General features: G+C 46.5%; 1 protein-coding gene across 1 annotated transcript; it reads left to right on the forward strand.

The window, feature by feature from the left end:
• The first annotated feature begins 1,122 nt into the window (after positions 1 to 1,122).
• Positions 1,123 to 4,205, forward strand: LOC120971010 (uncharacterized). Its single transcript, XM_073503693.1, has 11 exons — positions 1,123 to 1,602; positions 1,698 to 1,853; positions 1,950 to 2,153; positions 2,240 to 2,461; positions 2,553 to 2,838; positions 2,958 to 3,130; positions 3,246 to 3,446; positions 3,530 to 3,658; positions 3,733 to 3,848; positions 3,927 to 4,002; positions 4,089 to 4,205. Exons 1-11 carry the CDS (start codon positions 1,123 to 1,125, stop codon positions 4,203 to 4,205), a joined length of 2,160 nt encoding a protein of 719 aa, XP_073359794.1.
• The last annotated feature ends 20,256 nt before the right edge of the window (positions 4,206 to 24,461 follow it).

The following is a 24,461-nucleotide window of genomic DNA, read 5'->3' on the forward strand; positions in this document are numbered from 1 at the left end:
GGTTACGACGACCTAGGAGATCCTCCTCCTCCTATTTAGTCTCGCATCGTCTTTCATGTCGTCTACGACGGCTCCTACCGCCGAGTCGATGACAGCTGCGTCCCTAGCATCGGCCCAACCCCAGCAAGATCGTCGAGAACATCCAGGTCGTCAGCGCGTGCTGGCCGTCGTGGACGAACTGCGTCCACGTTACAACGCCGACAACTTCCATCTTCATCGAGCGATCCAGTATGTTGGCAACCGTACCGCATCCATGATGCTTTTCTTTGTGCGTGTGTTAGATTGGATAGGACTAAGATTAATTAGGGCATAATCTTCGCATTACATCTGTTGGAGTAGATGTTTTTTGTTTGTGCGTGTATTAGATTAGATAGGCCTATGACACTAGATTTGTTTGTGCGTGTATTTGATTAGATAGCCCTACGATTGCAAATTAGTTTCTGCATCTTGTTTGTTGTCTTTCACTTGTAGGTTGGATTGATGAATAAACAACAATTTTTTATCAGTGTTAGTTATAGCATAGTCACTTTAAGTTATAGCAATGCCCTAAGACATGCATGTTGCAACTATGAGACGCCGACTAATATTGTATGTGATGCACGTTTGTTTGATGCATGTTCCAGTATGCATAATTTCGTTTTTTTCCTTTCAATTTACTGTTAATTAGGCACTGTCACCGATTCTTATATCTATTTGTACAGTACCATATGAAAATAAATGATTAGATAAATTATGTTGCTTTTTATTATGAAACTAATTGGTTAAATAAGTACTTGTTAAACTGTCATTTTATGTGCTGCACGTGTCTCTGCTGAATGTTTTAGTATGAATAAATTATGTTGTATAGTTTTCTATCTACTGTGGGATAGTGTATTCCATTATTATGTTTTATGCAACAATATGTTAGGAAAAAAGTTGATTACATAATTTATGGTACTATAACCAAGTATATTTTTTAACAGGATGGATGAACTCAACGGAGAAATTGTTTGCGCCGTAGAAAAATGGTGCAAACTTATTGCCGGTCTATCTTCCGGTCAACGGGCCGCACTTGCCGAAACACCACTCCGTAGCATGCTTCAGATACCTTCGCTGAAGATGCGTACACTGTTGATCCGGTACATGGTTGAGATATTTGATCCTAGCAAGGGCAGATTCATTGTACAAGACTTGGTTGGCAAAGTGTCTCTCGGTGCCGTGGATGTTGAGTGCATCTTGGCCTTGGAGAACCACGGACTGTCGGCAGAAGGTATTCTCGGTGAGGAAGGTGAGGATGTTAAAGATCGAGTGCCGCCTCAATTCCTGAGCAAGACCACAGGTAACATAGTCATCGACGATCTGATTGTGGACATCACAAAAAATAAATCTGCCGACGACGATTTCCTTCGGAGAGTTGTCCTCGTGTTGCTTGGAACAGTTCTTGCTCCCATGTCGAGCAAGACTGTACCAAAGCAATATTACGCATTGGTGGACGATGTGAAGCGTATATCCAAGATTAATTGGAATGCATTCACCCTCCGGGTTCTGCTGGACTGCCTTCGCAACGTGAGGAAAGGCAAACACCTCCGCCAATGGCCGAGAGGGAACTTAGCTCTCCTGCAGGTACACCTTTCAGACTTGTACCATTGCAAAAAAAAAATATGATTGCTAATTTACCTGCTGTATAGTACTAATTGTAATTTTTCATATTCATGCAGTACCTGTACTGGGAGAAGGTTCAGCCTCTGGAAGGTGAATGCGCATTCAATCCTCGCTTGTCCATGGAACCTCTAATGAGGAATTGGACTGAAGCTGCAGCCTCAAGGAGAGACAAGTTTGATTATGACCAACGCTGTGGCCGTGGTAACATCAAGGTAATTCATTACGTTGGGTACTTCTTAACTTTTATATAACATAATTAGTTGTATTAATATTTTTATTGATCACATATACTTGTATTTCACATGCAGATTGAAGACAACATAACCAAGGAGTATAGGGCGCAGGAGCGCAAAGTACCTGAACCAGAAAAGCCAAAAATGAAGCACGCCGTTGGTGCGGCAAAGAAGTCCAAGTTAACCTCAAACGCGGACGAGATGATGAACCTCATCATGAAGCGGTGTATGGATTACATACGCAGCCAAATGAAGGAAATACCAGAACAAGTAGCCGAGGTGACACACCCTTAATTCTATGTTTACAACATTTTTGAAGTTGCAAAACTGTGCCGACATTAATTAATATTTTTTATGTAATGCAGAGATTGTTAGAGAAGTTGAACCAAAATGGTGTGATGTACAAGCCAGCGGCTGCTGCGGCTTCCGGCAACAACGATGCCGACCTAGAAGTGGATTCCTTTGAGAATGGTCCGCCAGCAAAAAAAGAATTCGTGTACAAGGATGACTCTGACGGTCTAGAGCCGGTGATTGATTTGACACAGCCTGACGAGCCTGTTGGAAACCAGAACAACGATGATGAGGAAGTATGTTTTCATTTATTTGACTTCATTTATCTCAATTATGCATCTTCATTTTCGTTAACTGAACGTATCACATTATTTTTTTGTTAACTAGAAAATACCTGCCAAGTTAAATGTTGACAAGACAACGAAGCCTACTGATGAGTGCGGCGCAACACCGGAGAACCCTTGGATTGTAGGTAATTCTCCTCGAGCAGAATCGTCCGACATTGACATTTCTGCAAGTTCTATCGATAGGATGGTGGGTAAGAGCAAGGGGAAAAAGTCTGCAGCAACCGCAAAAGAAGACGATGTTATATCCGGGAAGCGCCGACGGACTGTTCCCAAGAAATTTGAATCCCCCTTTAAACTTGACAAGCCCGGCAAGCGAAGCGCTCGTGGTACTAAGCCATCCGGCAACACTACCGCAACTAGAGGTACCGTTAGTAGCTATCTTAGTGCTTAATTTACTACCATTTCATGTACTCACCGTTCGTGACGTTCGTAATTTATCATGCAGCTCTGTTTAGTGACAATGACATGGAAGGCTCTGTTAAGGACGATTTGACACCGGAACTCATTGATGCTGCTGTTGCGTTTGTGGAGGCAGCTGCTCGGTCTGAGAAGAATATGACAAAAAGAGTTTACTACAATGAACGTGGCACCTCTGTGACTGTGGAGAGTATACGACCGGTACTTCAGCATACATGGCTGGCGGATGACGTAAGATCTATTACCATGTCCTGCTATTTAAGTGCATAATCTAGGTGTCACCTATGAAAATAAAATGTTCTATTATTTTACGCAGATTATCGATGCTTATCAGACACATTTGGCTCTGCGCGTTGGTCATGATCGGCACCTCTGTCCAGCCTGGAGGTCCAAATACCTTGTTGATCATGCTAAGGCACGAGACAACCCTAAACCGTCGAAATACAACATGGATAGTGCGCTGAGCAGAGCTGGAGCAGTACGTAGGGTTCTGGACGAGTATACCGTCCGTGATAAGGTACGATATGTTCTTACTAGTTCATTAACACTCATTTCAACAAGCATAATTGCATCTGATTACAAATGTGTTCCACATTTCAGTCGTTTATCCCGTTGAACGTCGGCAATACACACTGGATCACCGTGGTGATGCACAACCGCAAGAAAGAATTCCGAGTTTTTGATTCGCTCTATCCTCTCGAGTTCTCTCTCGACACTGTGAAAGCACTGGTACTCTCCCCGACATTGAGCATTCTTCATATGAAATGTCATATGGTTTCTCACTACTACTTTCTTTCAAGTAGCGACTAGCAATAGCAATTGATATGGAAGAGGCAAACCGTATTACACCTGGCAAATATCCAGACGTCACTAAGTGGCCTATCATACCTCAGATCGACATGCCACTACAAGAGGACGGGTGAGTTATGGTTCATCATTTTCTACTTACGAAAGACATGTTTGTGTGCACGGTGACTAATGTTTGCATATATATTAGGAACTCTTGTGGCCTTTTTGTGATTGAAATTATGGAGCATTGGGACGGGGATCGATGGACCGCCGATTTTACCCAGGTAATTTGTCCTCTCTGCTCATACACTTGTACAATTGTCATATAATACCAACTTCTATTCATTAAACCTTGTTCTAAAAATTGCAGGGCACGGTTAATGCAAGGAGAAGGCGTCTCATCGCCGAGTTGGTTCTCTCACCTACCAACACGCTCGAATGTGTGAAGAACAAAATCCGCGACATCGCAAAGAAACGCAAGGCGTGAAGACATCATACATGATTCAAGATTCTAGTTTCAGTCGTTTGTTTTAAGTCCGGAAGCACGTTTCCCGGCATGGACAACTTTGATTTTCTATCATTCATGTAATAAGCACGATACCATGGATTTTTTGTGGATTTTTGGTCGCTCATACATACTTGTGTATGTGTAATGCAGTCAGACTATACGTTTCGTACCAATAAATTTTTGCTTCCCTTCATTTGTTCTACCTTAATGTTTTTTGCTGATGTGTTCATTCTTTTCTTCCATGGAAGAGTAATTCATTTCCTTTTTACTTTTGCATATTTTTTTGATTTGATTTGGCATTATTCAACAATAAGAAAAAAAGTTGATAAATTCCTTTTTGTTTGCCTGAGAATCAACCTCGGCTGTCGTGCCATCCGGTGTGGGATCCCGCGCCCGAGACAACGACAGATCCGGTCCCAGCGCGGGCGACCCAGTCGACGAGCGCCAGTTGGCGGGGGGGGACGCGCCAGGTCCGGTCCCGCCCGACCGCTCGGTGGAGACAGCCCGCGTGTCGGACGCAGATGGGCCACCCGTGGATCCTGCGGTTGGTGGAGTAGGCAGATCCGCCTGGGATCCCGTGCGCATGATTGCCGCTGGATCTCTCGGGATCGGCGTCCACAGGTGGATCTTCCTCGTGTCTTGCGCCAGACTCCCTTGGCGTTATGTGTTGCTTCAAATCTCGTTGCACAGTTTTTTTGCTGCATTTTTGTTAGCCTTTTCCTTTTCTGCATCATGAAGATCAGGATCGGTAGCACCATCAATCACATGATCAACTACTATTTCGCCCCCTTGATCAGTACGATTTAGAGCTCCGGTGGAAGCAAAATAATTTCAGTGCTTAGCCAAGAACCCGCATTAGGATGCAGGTCAAACAAGGGCAAACTATTTCGAAAGTGATATGATTTATTGGTTAATATAATATACTTAGACCTTACACAAATGAACTGGCCACAATGCAGATAGGACTTGATCATTCTGTTCAACAATAAACCACAAAACATACTTAAAATTCATCACAAATCTCCTTCAGCTTCTTGATCTTATCAACGTACCCATGTTTCTGTTTGAGAAAATCTGCAATAATATACTCAAGTTTTTTCTTCTCTTGCTTCAGCTGGTCCCTCTCTCTCATCACTTGTTCTCTCTCTAGCACCACCCGGTCCCGGTCTTTCTCTGCCTTTACCCTCAGACCTGATGTAGATTGGCACAACCATGATCTGCCATCTTATTCTTCTCCAGCTCCTCTTTGAGATCGCTAAGTGACAATCTTGCATTGCCCAACTGCGTGAGAGCATCCTCCTTATCAGCCACCAGTTTAGCAAAGTCCATTTTGAAAAATCTCAGCTCTTCCTCCGTCCTCCTCTTTTCTCCAATTAACATGCATTTTTCTTCAGCATTCTTAATATTCTGTCTCAGCTTCTCGTCATACATGCTCCACAGTTCTCTCAGGCAGAACTTCGTAGCCACTGACCACTCCGGGTCTACCCATTCCACATAGTTACATTTCACTTCTTCCTACAGTATGAAAAAATATGGTCTCAATCATATATGCACAAATGCAATACAATTACATGCAATGCACTAAAAATATGGTCTCAATCATATAAACACAAAATGTAGCATGCAATGATATACATATATATATATGGATCAATTAACTACAAGTATATGCTATTATGTGCTAAAACAAATATTAGACCGTAAAAAAAACATAAATACGGACTTTGTAAATGCACAAATTAATTGAAATGTATGCAATTTTGGGCAGAACAATGGATTACCGCGAAGTAAATCGAGCACGAGGTAATTTAAACATATATTTACAGTACGGAACAACATACCTTCTGACCACAGGCAAGAAAACGTCTGCCAGTGTCCAAGGAATCAAAAGCAACTAGCCTGACGCAAGGTTCTCGATGCAGACAACGAGAAGACAGATCGTGAGCAATGCCACTCCATTCATAGCAAGGGATAGTCGTAGGAAGCTAAACGAAACAACAGAGATAATGCACAAATCAACGCCCTGCGTTAAATACCGGAAATGAAGAACTCTAACCCTAAGCCTAGCACTATTTGGAGATTATATAGTAGGAGCGTACCTGTAGGCTAGTCACGGATTCGCCATCCGAAGAAGAGCTCGACTCGTCGCTCCACGAAACCATGGCGTAACGTGACCGGCGGCAAGACGTGGATCGATGGCGGCAGCGGCGGCGGCGGTTGCAGTGGATAGATAGAACGCGCGTGGAGATCGCGAGGGAAGAACCGCCCCGACCAGGTGGCCAGCGCGGCCCATTTAAACGGGCTGTAATCAAAATAAAAATTGTTAAATGGGCTCGGCAATGGGAGCGGCCGTGTGTCGCGCCGTCTTACGGCATCCGTCACCCCCCCCCCCCCCCCCTCCACGTCATCGCGACAAGCGGCCCGAGTTACACTACAAGCCATAAAATGGTGGGTTTTTCTTTTCTTTATAAGGGGAAAATGGTGGGTTTTTGGTACGAAGTCTATACTATAGACCAAAGTGAGCTGGTATCTTCTATATCTAAATGGTGGTGAACCAAAGGAGTGAAATTTTTTTAATTATTACCTCACATAATTACATTTTCTATATCTAAACAACTAGCCACCACTAACCTATTTCTCTTAACATGCAAGTTTGCCACCTCGTCATTCAACATGTATGGAGAAAGGTCCACCACAACATGCAAACAAAATATTCCCGCAACAACATATACATGTTACACGTAACCATTTCTCTATGAATATATTGCAAAACATTCCCGCAACAACATGCCAGGTATCGTCTAGTTTTCTAATATAATATAACTACAGTGGACAACACAAAAGATGCCATCATTACAATGGCTAAAATGCTATCCATTTTCCATGATTAAAGTCCCTAGTGACCGCCTCCTGTTTAGTCCATATATGCTACAAGCACTATCTCAAGGTACTGGCCTCTTGCAATAGTATATATCATGTATCATGTATGCAGTAACACATTGTAAACACCTCACTATTAGATCACTGGATTCATCCTAACATAACTTTAGCAACTGTTCTACTCTTCTTCGCCCACCACGCTTCTGCACACGATAACAGGAAAAGTTAATGAATGACAAGTTAAAAACAATTATAACCTACAATGCATACAAAAACTTACTTCTTATTTAGTTTGCATTTCTTGCTGCGTTTAGTGTGCCCTAGCAATTTGCATGCGCCGCACGTGATTCTGATCTCGTCGTACGAAAGTGGCCTACCATTTTTCGACATAGGGCGCTTCTCATCTACTTTAGGTTCACCTTTCGTTGATACTTTAATAGGATCATGAACTTCAACTATGTTGCCTTCACCATCATCTACATATTCAATTGCACAAGTACTAAGATCAGCCGTTTTCTTACTCAAATTTTCCTTTAGCTGATCATACTCATGGCTCTTAGCTATCACGACCTTCAAACTCTCCTGTAACTGATCCCACAAAGTTGGGTGTTTGCATGCTGCATGCATAGCTTCTGAAGCCAACACACTGACCTGGCTATATTTCATTCTTTCAGCTGCTCCAGTCCATCCAAATCCCAACAGATCGCTTGTGCGCCTGGCGGGCAGTCCCAACCTTGCGTCTTTCGTGAACCGCACAAGAACTAAACACTTTGGTATTTCAGATATATTCAAGTACTTCAGTACATGGAATATGTGCTTGCAAGGTAGACCCTTTCGAATCATTCTTCTGCAGCTACACCTTATAGTTTCTGCGGAATTTACTGGAGTGTACTCCACCCAAAAACGGCTCTTCCGGTTATTCTTCCAGGCCACGATGTACTACTGTGATCCGTCTCCGAGCTTTATTTCTACAATCTCCATGCCACCAATTTTCCTAAGATCAGCTTGCAACATATAGAAGTTTGCTGGAGTGAAGACGTGAGAAGCAGCTATCTCAAGTTCCCTCGAGCTAGTAACTGGCACCGGTAAACTCTGTGAGGCCGTGCAATCATCTTGTGCCTCATTCTCACGGATACGTACAACGGCGTTCTCATAGTGCAAAATCATATCCACCAGGGTCATTTCACCGTCTAGGTGGAGGTGAAGGCATGAGTTTAGACTTTCACTCCTCTGGTTGCTTTTCATGCCAAGCCAAAAACCCTCTGTCAGATAAGCCGCGGCCCACAGTCTCCTCTTCTTATACATCCGTCTCAACCATGTTACTGTTTTTTCCGACTGCCATCTTTTGGAAAACGCGTGCCATCTCTCCTCAAACGTGGCCGTGGACGTGCTGTAGTACAGAAGAGTTCGGAACTCCTTCAAGGACTTGTGACTGAGGTGAATCTTCATATTTTTTTCTATATGCCACGTACATATACGGTGCCACACGTCTGGCAAGACTTGGCGAATTGCCTTGATCATCGCAGCATCGGCATCCGTGAGAACACTCATAGGCATCTTTTGACACATGGACCTCAAAAAAGTCTCCAGCAGCCACACATATGTCTCTTCGGTCTCGTCCGAAACTATGGCACAAGCAAAAACAGTGGTCTTCCGGTGATTGTTAAGACCAACAAAGGGTATGAATGGCATACCATACCGGTTCATCTTGTACGTGCTGTCAAATACAAGCACGTCGCCGAAGTCCTCATAGTCATGACGAGACTGGGAGTCACACCAGAACATCCTATTCATATGTCCTTCCTTGTCTAGCTTGTACTCGAAAAAGAAGCTAGGATCCCTCTGTTTCCTACTGACCATGATGCCTATGACTATGGCAGCATCACCTTTTGAAAGCAGCTTCCTCTTCTCCCTGGCGCAAAGGTTGTATATTTCACGCCTGGTAAAACCAACACCGCCATACCATACATGTTTGCTGATGAAGGTATCCATCATGTCGTGAATTCTAATCCCTGCAGCTCCCATGGACAGTATCTCAGCTCTCTGGTACTCTTTGATTTTTCTGTGGGACCAAAGAAAAGGTACCTCGTCCGGTCCTGCCAAGATATGGCTATGCTTGTCCTCAAAACTATCAACATACCAAACCCCATGCTTTTGGTCAAGCTTCACGGTCAGGTGCGCTTCGCAGTGGCAGCGTGTCTCGGGTCTGAGCCTACGGCTGTGTCCTTCCTCGGTTAGCAACCTGCTGTCACGTTTTCCTTGTCTGGAACAAACAAACCGCCTATAGCGCATATGACGTGACTCGGTTTTGCTATACCTGACCCTATTCTTTCTAATGCTGAAACCATTATCTCTAGCATAGCTGTTGTAGAAATCATACGCAGCCTCGTGAGACGTAAAAGTCATTTGTATTATCTGCATGAACATATCCCTCTTATCATCTGCACTAGCAGTATCTTGGACATTCTTTTTCCCCTCAACTTCTGTCACCTACACAATCATAACATAGCCATGAAAACAGTTTTCTATGGTATAACATTACTTCCATACAACATTGATTACATACATACCTCACTCATGATGACCGACGATTGCGACTCCCCAGAATCAGATGCAGCTAATGATTCGACATCAAGGCCTGTCTCCGCGTCGGATTCACCGTAATAGTCGTACGCATTATGACATTCGGAAATGAGCTGAAAAATATAACACAAACACATAAGTACTTATCATATAATATTCCAGGATTAATTCAATTTGCATGCATGCCAACAAAAAATTCCACTTCCATACCTGACTAATGTAATCTTCATTCGAGATCTCCGAGTTGTTTTCCTCACCATCATCATGCTCATTGTTTTCCTGACTATCATCATGTTCATCCATCTATAAATTTTCAAAATATAATATTGTCGGATGCCACCAAAAAATTACAACATGATAATGCCACTCACATTAAGATCTTCCAATACGTTCCCATTCTCTGACCTATCTCCACGATCTGAATTTTCATCATCTGACCAATCTTCTATCCAGTCTTTCATCAGTTCTCCAAACTCCATGTCATACATCATATCAGTTAACTCATCGTCCGCCATTTCCTACAACAATTAATATGTATCATCACATGTGCAAACATTATCAATGCTGACATATACAACACCTAGCGCACGATCACGGATGTTAAATAAACTACACCAACCGGAGAGCGCCCCAACCGAGGGCGTTCAGATCGTGCACACAACCGACGCCAACGACCTCTGATCGGCCATGGATCCTCCCCCCTCTCCACACCAAGCGGCGTTAAGGTACGTCCCATGAATCCAGTACGTGATCACTTTGGATCACGAGAAGCAGCGCTACCCGTGATAACATGCACCGCCGGATTCCTAGCCCACGGCACCAGTCGTGATTATTTTGGATCGCCGGATACCTAGGTAAGCCGCCGCATCAAATAACGGAGCCGTCGTGCACACAACCGACGGCAACCAACGCTAGGTTAACCCTAGAAAGAAGAAACCCACTTTAGCCCGCATGATCACTGTGTATATCACGACGAGCAGCACTACCAGAACAAGATCTGCGATGGCCTGGACCGCCAGAAAGCTAGGTTGCCCGCCCCGCTAGGTTAACCACTACGACGAAAACAGCGGCAGTTCGTTTGATGTTGCCGCGAGCGAGACAAACGTGGGGAAACGGGATGCGGTACCTGCGAGCGCTGGAGGTTGACGACGGTGCCGCGCGCGCTCTCGGACGAGATCACCGGCGATAAGATCGCTGCCGCCGATATTCCTACAGAAACTCACCAGAATGATGGAGGAGCTGCGTGATTGATTGAGCTGCGTGATTGATGGATCGGCCGTCGTGGGGTCGTGTCATCCTTTTTTTCGGGATGTCACCGTATACATACGTATGGGTCATACGGGTTATACGGGGCTTGGATATGGGCTACGGGGCTTGGATATGGGCAGCGGCGGGCCGGAGAAAAAATAGATGGCGGGGGTCAAGAATACCCCTAGGAAATTGAGTTAGGGGTGCACCGGAGAAAGCCTCGAATTCAAGCTCGCGGCAGTTCATTCCAAAGCCCAAATTAATGTAAAAATACTGGACAATATGTTTTGAAGGGGAATAGTAAAAATTAGTGACATGCTGGTGGAGGGGAGGAGTAATCCAGCTCGTAATAATTTTTCCCTTTTATGTTTAGCATTTTTCGCTCCTACCCAACACCATCGGACCCAAAGACCCGCCCCGGTAAAGAGAAAAAACAACTAGCATTCTACCGCGACACCGAGACCTGACGCCTCACCTGAACACTGATCGATCCCCACTACTGTTCCACTTGGGCTCGCCGACGAACTGATGTGACTGGTATAGCTAGCATTCTGTCGGTCCTATTCATGAGCAATATAGCAGGTGGCAACAAGAGTGCGAAGTTATGGTGCTCGGGCACCTTGGTGCCCTTTTTTTTTGGAAAAAAGATCAGAAACCATATTTAGAAGTCCCAAAAAAATTATGTGGAAACGTGTATGTGTTCACTACGGATACATGATTTTTTTTGTTTTGTAAAAATGTATTTCGTAAGCTGTACAAAAAAACAAAATTCTGGCCCAACAACAAAAAAAGCGGCCTATTTGGAAATATATATTTGTTTTTTTGTACGCCATGTGTGAAAATAAAATGTTCCTATGAAATTTTGCACATACATAGTATGCATGTGTTTACAAAAAATTCAAATAAAAAATTTCGTTACAGAAATGTTTTTTTGGAAACGGGCAGTTTGGTCACATGCTCACCTTCAATGTCATAGCATGTGTAGATTGAAGACTGTGCACTCATGTCACAGTCATTGTAGCGCTCCAAGGGCAAGGAGGTAGCAGAGGGCAGCGCCCCGAAGAGGCGTCAAGGAAGGCCGACGAATGTACGTCCAAGGTGACTTTAAAACCCGTGTTGGCATCATTTCTGATATATCTCGGATGGTTTCCGTGAGCACATGACGACCATCCCTCCAAAGATCGCCCTCGGGACAAACACCGGCCTGCAACTGGAGCCTCTGGAGGGTGATGCTTCGGGATGTCACAGGAGTCATTCCATTGATCAAGGGCGGTTGACTTCACCATCACTCACCACTCACCACTCACCACTCACCTGAGGATCGGCTACATGCCCACCTTTTAAAGTTGTGACTTGCGCGACTTTCAAGGTGATCGTGTTTGACCTTTCCGACTTTGCGATGGTGGTCAAGTGCGAATGATCAGAGATCAATGTTTGCTCGCCGGTATGTCGGTCCTCAACTATGTGTGGTTGTTTGTGTCATCCTATCATGTCTGTTGATGTTTGTTGTCTGTGTGATACTACTATTATGCATGTTTGTTAGACCGTTGTTACACCCACGTTTTGCATGTAACCAATCAGCCGCGTCTTGTATACGGGGAGTACATGTTTGCAACGAAACGTCGTGTTACTAGTATTTGTGGTGTAAAAAAATGCAGCTAGGAGTTTGGTGGGCGTCTAAATGAAGCGCGAACAGAGACCGCATGAGCAGCCAGGCTGCAGCGATTGACAGATGCAACAAGGCCAAAATGGCTACGGCTACGGGTGATCAAACAAACACTCCCTAGCTAGAGATACAGTGGATCCACCTAGCTACAAGCAGCAACGTTGCCCTTGAACGGCGAAGGGGTGGTCGGGAAGAGCAACGTGCCTGCCTGCCTGCCTGCGAGCACACGCTTTGCACCCGGCGATCGATTCCACAGACAGTTGTGGCGCGACGATGAGACGAGACGCCGCACGACAGATGGGTGGAAAAGAAGACGTACGCATGGTGGGCGTAGTGATTCCATGCATCTCTCCAGAGCCGCGTGCTGAATCTTTGGCCTGGCCGACGAAACGGCGGCTTTCCGTTGCATGTGCACATGGCTAGAGGAGACACTCGGGGTTTCAGATAGCACGCGGCTAGAGGATGTATGGCAGTGCACGGGACACGCACAAGGCGATAAAATGACACTGTGTGAGCAGTATAAACGGAAACGCCTCTACGTGGCCTTTGGTTCACCGCGGAAGGCTCCGTCCAGCCCGATCGATCGGTCACCGCACCCGCAGAGAAAAGGAAGAAGGACCCAGACAGGCCAGCACTGTGCCGCGATGCCGAGACCTGACGCCGCGCCTGCGATCCACATCCATCCATCCATCAACTCGGGAGTCAGGAAGGCTGGGCACCCACCACCACCATGTTCATGTTCCGTCCATGAAAGCTAGCTAGCTAGCTAGTCCATGTCGATTCTATCCACAACGTGCATGCGTGTTTCCGGCGCATGATCCAAAGCATGCACGCAGCAGGTGGCAACTGGGATTGGGATTTAGTTAGGTACGCACGTAGTACGTAGCTGCTCCTGCTAGTCAAGTCAGCTCGATAGATAGTGCATGCCACACGCAAAGCCAACGACGAAACGAAACCCAATCCCACTCACATGTCCATGTCTATCTCCAGTTCTCGGTCGGGGCCGGGACCCGGAGGTTTGGGCTTTGGTGTTTCCTCCCAACCTCCCTCCCTCCCTCCCTCCCTCCCTCCATGCTGTCGTCGCATGGTTGGATGCTCCGGATAGCAGGGCAGGGTAGGTGACTGGGTTGATCACATGGACGTCCCTGTCATTGGATGCTCCGCCCGGATAAGCCGGAGAAGATACCACATTTTGTTTAGTACTACTACTTGTGATCCTTATTTATTACTCGTGCTATCAGTGTAGGACCCAATAGAAGACGGTTTAATTAATTATAACATCGACAGATGTAACGTGTACTCCATCCGTTCTAAATATAAGTCTTAGATTTCAACATGGAACTACATACAAAGCAAAATGAGTGAATATACACTAAAAAAATATGTCTATATGCATCTGTATGTTGTAATTCATTTGAAATCTCTAAAAAGACTTATATTTAGAAACGGGGGGAGTATTAACGAATAGGATGAGCCACAGGGAGAAAAAAAAACAGGATATACTCCGGTTAGTAGAATGGCACGATGCTTGATGATGAAAAAGACTAGGCAAGGTGGAAGAAAACTAGCCAAGGGGACGGCCTTGTTGGAAATATGCCCTAGAGGCAATAATAAATGGTTATTATTATATTTCTTTGTTCATGATAATTATCTATTGTTCATGCTATAATTGTGTTATCCGGAAATCGTAATACATGTGTGAATATATAGACCACAACGTGTCCCTAGTAAGCATCTAGTTGACTAGCTCGTTGATCAACAGATAGTCATGGTTTCCTTACTATGGACATTGGATGTCATTGATAACGGGATCACATCATTAGGAGAATGATGTGATGAACAAGACCCAAGCCTAAGCATAGCATAAAAGATCGTGTAGTTCGTTTGCTAGAGCTTTTCCAATGTCAAGTATCTTTTCCTTAGACCATGAGATCGTGTAACTCCCGGATGCTGTAGGAGTGCTTTGGGTGTACCCAACGTCACAACGTAATTGGGTGACTATAAAGGTACACTATGGGTATCTCTGAAAGTGTCTGTTGGGTTGACAGGGATCGAGACTGGGATTTGTCACTCCGTATGACGGAGAGGTATCTCTGGGCCCACTCGGTAATGCATCATCATAATGAGCTCAATGTGACTAAGGAGTTAGCCACGGGATCATGCATTACGGTACGAGTAAAGTGACTTGCCGGTAACGAGATTGAACAAGGTATTGGGATACCGACGATCGAATCTCGGGCAAGTAACGTACCGATTGACAAAGGGAATTGCATACGGGATTGATTGAATCCTCGACATCGTGGTTCATCCGATGAGATCATCGTGGAACATGTGGGAGCCAACATGGGTATCCATATCCCGCTGTTGGTTATTGACCGGAGAGGCGTCTCGGTCATGTCTGCATGTCTCCCGAACCCGTAGGGTCTACACACTTAAGGTTCGGTGACGCTAGGGTTGTAGAGATATTAGTATGCGGAAACCCGAAAGTTGTTCGGAGTCCCGAATGAGATCCCGGACATCACGAGGAGTTCCGGAATGGTCCGGAGGTGAAGAATTATATATAGGAAGTCCAGTTTCGGCCACCGGGAAAGTTTCGGGGGTTATCGGTATTGTACCGGGACCACCGGAAGGGTCCCGGGGGTCCACCGGGTGGGGCCACCTATCCCGGAGGGCCCCATGGGCTGAAGTGGGAAGGGAACCAGCCCTTAGTGGGCTGGGGCGCCCCACATGGGCCTCCCCCTGCGCCTAGGGTTGGAAACCCTGGGGGTGGGGGGCGCCCCACTTGACTTGGGGGGAAGTTTCCCCCCTGGCCGCCGCCCCCCGTGTAGATGGGTTCCAGGGCCGGCGCCCCCCTCCAGGGGGCCTATATATAGTGGGGGGGAGGGAGGGCAGCAGCACCACAGCCCTTGGCGCCTCCCTCTCCCCTGCAACACCTCTCCCTCCCGCTTGCGCTTGGCGAAGCCCTGCCGGGATCCCCGCTACTTCCACCACCACGCCGTCGTGCTGCTGGATCTCCATCAACCTCTCCTTCCCCCTTGCTGGATCAAGAAGGAGGAGACGTCGCTGCTCCGTACATGTGTTGAACGCGGAGGTGCCGTCCGTTCGGCACTCGGTCATCGGTGATTTGGATCACGGCGAGTACGACTCCATCAACCCCGTTCATTAGAACGCTTCCGCTCGCGATCTACAAGGGTATGTAGATGCACTCCTTTCCCCTCGTTGCTAGTGTACTCCATAGATGGATCTTGGTGATGCGTAGGAAATTTTAAAATTCTGCTACGATCCCCAACAGTGGCATGATGAGCCAGGCCTATGCGTAGTTACTATGCACGAGTAGAACACAAAGCAGTTGTGGGCGTAGATGTTGCCAATTCTTCTTGCCGCTACTAGTCTTATCTTGTTTCGGCGGTATTGTGGGATGAAGCGGCCCGGACCGACCTTACACGTACGCTTACGTGAGACAGGTTCCACCGACTGACATGCACTAGTTGCATAAGGTGGCTAGCGGGTGTCTGTCTCTCCCACTTTAGTCGGAACGGATTCGATGAAAAGGGTCCTTATGAAGGGTAAATAGAAATTGGCATATCACGTTGTGGTTTTACGTAGGTAAGAAACGTTCTTGCTAGAAACCTATACAAGCCACGTAAAAACTTGCAACAACAATTAGAGGACGTCTAACTTGTTTTTGCAGCATGTGCTATGTGATGTGATATGGCCAGAAGATGTGATGAATGATATATGTGATGTATGAGATTGATCATATTCTTGTAATAGGAATCACGACTTGCATGTCGATGAGTATGACAACCGGCAGGAGCCATAGGAGTTGTCTTTATTTTTTGTATGACCTGTGTGTCATTGAATAACGCCATGCAAATTACTTTACTTTATTGCTAAACGCGTTAGCCATAGAAGTAGAAGTAATCGTTGGCGTGACAACTTCATGAAGACACAATGATGGAGATCATGATGATGGAGATCATGGTGTCATGCCGGTGACGAAGATGATCATGGTGCCCCGAAGATGGAGATCAAAGGAGCAAAATGATATTGGCCATATCATGTCACTATTTGATTGCATGTGATGTTTATCATGTTTTGCATCTTATTTGCTTAGAACGATGGTAGTAAGTAAGATGATCCCTTATAATAATTTCAAGAAAGTGTTCCCCCTAACTGTGCTCCGTTGCGAAGGTTCGTTGTTTCGAAGCACCACATGATGATCGGGTGTGATAGATTCTAACGTTCGCATACAACGGGTGTTGACGAGCCTAGCATGTACAGGCATGGCCTCGGAACACACGCAATACACTTAGGTTGACTTGACGAGCCTAGCATGTACAGACATGGCCTCGGAACACGGAGGACCGAAAGGTCGAGCATGAGTCGTATAGAAGATACGATCAACATGGAGATGTTCACCGATCTTGACTAGTCCGTCTCACGTGATGATCGGACACGGCCTAGTTAACTCGGATCATGTTTCACTTAGATGACTAGAGGGATGTCTATCTGAGTGGGAGTTCATTGAATAATTTGATTATATGAACTTAATTATCATGAACTTAGTCCAAAATCTTTACAATATGTCTTGTAGATCAAATGGCCCACGTTGTCCTCAACTTCAACGCGTTCCTAGAGAAAACCAAGCTGAAAGATGATGGCAGCAACTATACGGACTGGGTCCGGAACCTGAGGATCATCCTCATAGCTGCCAAGAAAGATTATGTACTAGAAGCACCGCTAGGTGAAGCACCAATCCCAGAGAACCAAGACGTTATGAACGCTTGGCAATCACGTGCTGATGATTACTCCCTCGTTCAGTGCAGCATGCTTTACAGCTTAGAACCGGGTCTCCAAAAGCGTTTTGAGAAACATGGAGCATATGAGATGTTCGAAGAGCTGAAAATGGTTTTCCAAGCTCATGCCCGGGTCGAGAGATATGAAGTCTCTGACAAGTTCTTCAGCTGTAAAATGGAGGAAAATAGTTCTGTTAGTGAGCACATACTCAGAATGTCTGGGTTACACAACCGCTTGTCTCAGCTGGGAGTTAATCTCCCGGATGACGCGGTCATTGACAGAATCCTTCAGTCGCTTCCACCGAGCTACAAGAGCTTTGTGATGAACTTCAATATGCAGGGGGTGGAAAAGACCATTCCTGAGGTATATTCGATGCTGAAATCAGCGGAGGTGGAGATCAAAAAGGAACATCAAGTGTTGATGGTGAATAAAACCACTAAGTTCAAGAAAGGCAAGGGTAAGAAGAACTTCAAGAAAGACGGCAAGGGAGTTGCCGCGCCCGGTAAACCAGTTGCCGGGAAGAAGTCAAGGAATGGACCCAAGCCTGAGACTGAGTGCTTTTATTGCAAGGGAAGTGGTCACTGGAAGCGGAACTGCCCCAAATACTTAGCGGACAAGAAGGCCGGCAACACCAAAGGTATATGTGATATACATGTAATTGATGTGTACCTTACTAGTACTCGTAGTAGCTCCTGGGTATTTGATACCGGTGCGGTTGCTCATATTTGAAACTCAAAACAGGAACTACGGAATAAGCGGAGACTGGCAAAGGACGAGGTGACGATGCGCGTCGGGAATGGTTCCAAGGTCGATGTGATCGCCGTCGGCACGCTACCTCTGCATCTACCTACGGGATTAGTTTTAAACCTCAATAATTGTTATTTAGTGCCAGCTTTGAGCATGAACATTGTATCTGGATCTCGTTTAATTCAAGATGGCTACTCATTTAAATCCAAGAATAATGGTTGTTCTATTTATATGAGAGATATGTTTTATGGTCATGCCCCGCTGGTCAATGGTTTATTCTTGATGAATCTCGAACGTGATGTTACACATATTCATAGTGTGAATACCAAAAGATGTAAAGTTGATAACGATAGTCCCACATACTTGTGGCACTGCCGCCTTGGTCACATTGGTGTCAAACGCATGAAGAAGCTCCATGCAGATGGACTTTTGGAGTCTCTTGATTACGAATCATTTGACACGTGCGAACCATGCCTCATGGGTAAGATGACCAAGACTCCGTTCTCCGGAACAATGGAGCGAGCAACCAACTTATTGGAAATCATACATACCGATGTGTGTGGTCCAATGAGTGTTGAGGCTCGCGGAGGATATCGTTATGTTCTCACTCTCACTGATGACTTAAGTAGATATGGGTATGTCTACCTAATGAAACACAAGTCTGAAACCTTTGAAAAGTTCAAGGAATTTCAGAGTGAGGTTGAGAATCAACGTGACAGGAAAATAAAGTTCTTACGATCAGATCGTGGTGGAGAATATTTCAGTCACGAATTTAGTACGCACTTAAGGAAATGTGGAATCGTTTCACAACTCACGCCGCCTGGAACACCTCAGTGAAACGGTGTGTCCGAACGTCGTAATCGCACTCTATTGGATATGGTGCGATCTATGATGTCTCTTACCGATCTACCGCTCTCATTTTGGGGCTATGCTTTAGAGACTGCCGCATTCACTTTAAATAGGGCTCCGTCGAAATCCGTTGAGACGACACCGTATGAATTATGGTTTGGGAAGAAACCTAAGCTGTCGTTTCTAAAAGTTTGGGGATGCGATGCTTATGTCAAGAAACTTCAACCTGAAAAGCTCGAACCCAAGTCGGAAAAATGCGTCTTCATAGGATACCCTAAGGAAACCATTGGGTATACCTTCTACCTCAGATCTGAAGGCAAGATCTTTGTTGCCAAGAATGGGTCCTTTCTGGAGAAAGAGTTTCTCTCGAAAGAATTAAGTGGGAGGAAAGTGGAACTTGATGAGGTGATAGTCACTCCTTCCGAACCGGAAAGTAGCGCAGCGCAGGAAGATGTTCCTGTGGTGCCTACACCGACTGGGGAGGAAGTTAATGATGATGATCATGAAGCTTCAGATCAAGTTACCGCTGAACTTCGTAGGTCCACAAGGACACGTTCCGCACTAGAGTGGTACGGCAACCCTGTCCTGGAAATCATGTTGTTAGACAACGGTGAACCTTCGAACTATGAAGAAGTGATGGCGGGCCCGGATTCCGACAAATGGCTAGAAGCCATGAAATCCGAGATAGGATCCATGTATGAAAATGAAGTATGGACTTTGACTGACTTGCCCGATGATCGGCGAGCCATAGAAAATAAATGGATCTTTAAGAAGAAGATAGACGCGGATGGTAACGTGACCATCTATAAGGCTCGACTTGTCGCTAAGGGTTATCGACAAGTTCAAGGGGTTGACTACGATGAGACTTTCTCACCCGTAGCGAAGCTGAAGTCCGTCCGAATCATATTAGCAATTGCCGCATTCTACGATTATGAGATATGGCAAATGGACGTCAAAACGGCATTCCTTAACGGCTTTCTTAAGGAAGAATTGTATATGATGCAGCCGGAAGGTTTTGTCGATCCTAAGAATGCTAACAAGGTATGCAAGCTCCAGCGCTCCATCTATGGACTGGTGCAAGCATCTCGGAGTTGGAACATTCGTTTTGATGAGATGATCAAAGCATTTGGGTTTACACAGACTTATGGAGAAGCATGTGTTTACAAGAAAGTGAGTGGGAGCTCTGTAGCATTTCTCTTATTATATGTGGATGACATACTATTGATGGGAAATGATATAGAATTCTTGGAAAGTATAAAGGCCTATTTAAATAAGTGTTTTTCAATGAAGGACCTTGGAGAAGCTGCTTATATATTGGGCATCAAAATCTATAGAGATAGATCAAGACGCGTCATTGGTCTTTCACAGAGTACGTACCTTGACAAGATATTGAAGAAGTTCAATATGGATCAGTTCAAGAAGGGGTTCTTGCCTGTATTGCAAGGTGTGCAATTGAGCACGGCTCAATGCCCGACCATGGCAGAAGATAGAGAAAAGATGAGTGTCATCCCCTATGCCTCGGCCATAGGGTCTATTATGTATGCCATGCTGTGTACCAGACCTGATGTAAACCTTGCCGTAAGTTTGGTAGGTAGGTACCAAATTAATCCCGGCATGGAACACTGGACAGCGGTCAAGAATATCCTGAAGTACCTGAAGAGGACTAAGGATATGTTTCTCGTTTATGGAGGTGACGAAGAGCTCGTCGTAAAGGGTTACGTCGATGCTAGCTTCGACACAGATCTGGATGACTCGAAGTCACAAACCGGATACGTGTATATTTTGAATGGAGGAGCAGTAAGCTGGTGCACTTGCAAGCAAAGCATCGTGGCGGGATCTACATGTGAAGCGGAGTACATGGCAGCCTCAGAGGCAGCGCAAGAAGCAATCTGGATGAAGGAGTTCATTACCGACCTAGGGGTGATTCCCAATGCGTCGGGTCCGATGACTCTCTTCTGTGACAACACTGGAGCTATTGCCCTTGCTAAGGAGCCCAGGTTTCACAGGAAGACCAGGCATATCAAGCGTCGCTTCAACTCCATTCGTGAAAGTGTTCAAAATGGAGACATAGATATTTGTAAAGTACATACGGACCTGAATGTAGCAGATCCGTTGACTAAACCTCTCCCTAGAGCAAAACATGATCAACACCAGAACGCTATGGGTGTTCGATTCATCACAATGTAACTAGATTATTGACTCTAGTGCAACTGGGAGACTGTTGGAAATATGCCCTAGAGGCAATAATAAATGGTTATTATTATATTTCTTTGTTCATGATAATTGTCTATTGTTCATGCTATAATTGTGTTATCCGGAAATCGTAATACATGTGTGAATATATAGACCACAACGTGTCCCTAGTAAGCCTCTAGTTGACTAGCTCGTTGATCAACAGATAGTCAAGGTTTCCTGACTATGGACGTTGGATGTCATTGATAACGGGATCACATCATTAGGAGAATGATGTGATGAACAAGACCCAAGCCTAAGCATAGCATAAAAGATCGTGTAGTTCGTTTGCTAGAGCTTTTCCAATGTCAAGTATCTTTTCCTTAGACCATGAGATCGTGTAACTCCCGGATGCTGTAGGAGTGCTTTGGGTGTACCCAACGTCACAACATAACTGGGTGACTATAAAGGTACACTACGGGTATCTCTGAAAGTGTCTGTTGGGTTGACAGGGATCGAGACTGGGATTTGTCACTCCGTATGACGGAGAGGTATCTCTGGGCCCACTCGGTAATGCATCATCATAATGAGCTCAATGTGACTAAGGAGTTAGCCACGGGATCATGCATTACGGTACGAGTAAAGTGACTTGCCGGTAACGAGATTGGACAAGGTATTGGGATACCGACGATCGAATCTCGGGCAAGTAACGTACCGATTGACAAAGGGAATTGTATACGGGATTGATTGAATCCTCGACATCGTGGTTCATCCGATGAGATCATCGTGGAACATGTGGGAGCCAACATGGGTATCCAGATCCCGCTGTTGGTTATTGACCGGAGAGGCGTCTCGGTCATGTCTGCATGTCTCCCGAACCCGTAGGGTCTACACACTTAAGGTTCGGTGACGCTAGGGTTGTAGAGATATTAGTATGCGGAAACCCGAAAGTTGTTCAGAGTCCCGGATGAGATCCCGGACGTCACGAGGAGTTCCGGAATGGTCCGGAGGTGAAGAATTATATATAGGAAGTCCAGTTTCGGCCACCGGGAAAGTTTCGGGGGTTATCGGTATTGTACCAGGACCACCGGAAGGGTCCCGGGGGTCCACCGGGTGGGGCCACCTATCCCGGAGGGCCCCATGGGCTGAAGTGGGAAGGGAACCAGCCCTTAGTGGGCTGGGGCGCCCCCCATGGGCCTCCCCCTGCGCCTAGGGTTGGAAACCCTGGGGGTGGGGGGAGCCCCACTTGACTTGGTGGGGGGGGGGGGGGAATTTCCCCCCCGGCCGCCGCCCCCCCCCCCCCCCTTGTAGATGGGTTCCAGGGCCGGCGCCCCCCTCCAGGGGGCCTATATATAGTGGGGGGAGGGAGGGCAGCAGCACCACAGCCCTTGGCGCCTCCCTCTCCCCTGCAACACCTCTCCCTCCCGCTTGCGCTTGGCGAAGCCCTGCCGGGATCCCCGCTACTTCCACCACCACGCCGTCGTGCTGCTGGATCTCCATCAACCTCTCCTTCCCCCTTGCTGGATCAAGAAGGAGGAGACGTCGCTGCTCCGTACGTGTGTTGAACGCGGAGGTGCCGTCCGTTCGGCACTCGGTCATCGGTGATTTGGATCACGGCGAGTACGACTCCATCAACCCCGTTCATTAGAACGCTTCCGCTCGCGATCTACAAGGGTATGTAGATGCACTCCTTTCCCCTCGTTGCTAGTATACTCCATAGATGGATCTTGGTGATGCGTAGGAAATGTTAAAATTCTGCTACGATCCCCAACAGGCCTAGCTAGGACGCACAAACTTGCTCGAAGCTATGCACCCAACCAAAACTAATCACAATTGTTGTTCTTAATTTGCCTGAAAAACCTTTTCAAACTGGTCGATTTCTAAAGGCGTTGCTCCAAGGCAAATACGGGGATGCTGCGGATAGTGGTAGCGAGGCCGGGCAAGGAGTGACCAGGAGCCGAGGACGGCACGACAATGGCGTCGCCTGAGGAGAGGAGTCGGAGGTTGATAGGTGGTGGGGGGTGCTGGAAGGTCATCGACATTGGAGTTCAGGGCGGCGACATGGTGGAGGAAGCGGCTTGGACAGGGCGGGGCGCCGGGTGGTTGGGCACGGGCAGGATGGATAAGGGACGAGGAAGATGAACGAGAACCATTGGATGTGAATTAAACAGCTACGAAAATCGACTGATCGAAAAGAAAAACGGACAAGGTTGTCCCAAACTGCTACTGAAAATCTAGGTTTAGGCAACTGGTTGGTGCGATTTATGGCTTCTAGTTCTTTCCCGCGGGCCGACCCGGCTGGTACATATGCCAAATATACATGCATAGTATTTTCTTTAAATAATGGCAAAAGCCTTGTCTCGTCTCATTAATTAAGAAGAGTTTTACAAGTTACCAAAACGATCGAGAGCGGCCAAAAAGCTCGTAAGCCGAATCTCACGGCATCGAGGATCTCAAATGTTTAGCGCCCGCTAATCCCTCAAGTGCGGACTCGGCCTTAATCCTGCCTGCTATTACAGCGGGCATGGATGCCACGTTCCCAAAAAACTCTTGCATTTCTCTCGTTTCAAATCTTCCATGAAGCCAACATAACCATGGACGAGACACCTTTCCTCACATTACCGTTGGCATTTACCATACCATGGAGTGCCACCAATCTTCGATCGAGTCAAAAATGGATCCAATTTGTCCAAGTTGATGTGCGCTAGACCAAGCCTGTCCGCGGTCCACACACGATCTTGGATGTGCCCTAGCCTGATGGACGTACGGAATGCCGACGATGATGCACTTGCCTTGTCCGATCGAGTTGCAGATCGAAGTGGTATGTACGTACCCCTGTTTGAATTGATACGGCTACTGGCTAGCTACTACCCCTGGGGTTTTGGCTTAGCTTGGCCCTAGCCGGCCATTTGCTTTTGCCGACCTTGGGCGAAAGCAAAGGCTCAAAGCAGCATGCGGCGCAAGATACTACTCGAACGCGCGCGTTCCTCCTCCGCGATAGCCGTGATGCTACGGCACGCCGTCGCTCTCCGCCGCGATTCCTCTCCCGCTATCTTTCTTTCTTCGTGGATGGATAACAAAGCGCGCAGTGAATGGAGAACCGATCGATCCCTACGCCAGGGAGGGATCGGTGACGGGCATGCTGCATGCAGTGAGAGAGCCAGCACAGGGGCCCATCACCTGCATGCTCACGTCTATCTGCCGTGGCCCGTACGCCGCGGTGGATGGCGTTGGCGCCGTGGAAAAGATCGCCCCGCCGGGTCTCGACGTACGTTCCAGCAGTACCGGCT

This window comes from Aegilops tauschii, chromosome 7, assembly GCF_002575655.3.
Source record: "Aegilops tauschii subsp. strangulata cultivar AL8/78 chromosome 7, Aet v6.0, whole genome shotgun sequence".
In the NCBI taxonomy this organism is placed as follows: Eukaryota; Viridiplantae; Streptophyta; class Magnoliopsida; order Poales; family Poaceae; genus Aegilops; species Aegilops tauschii.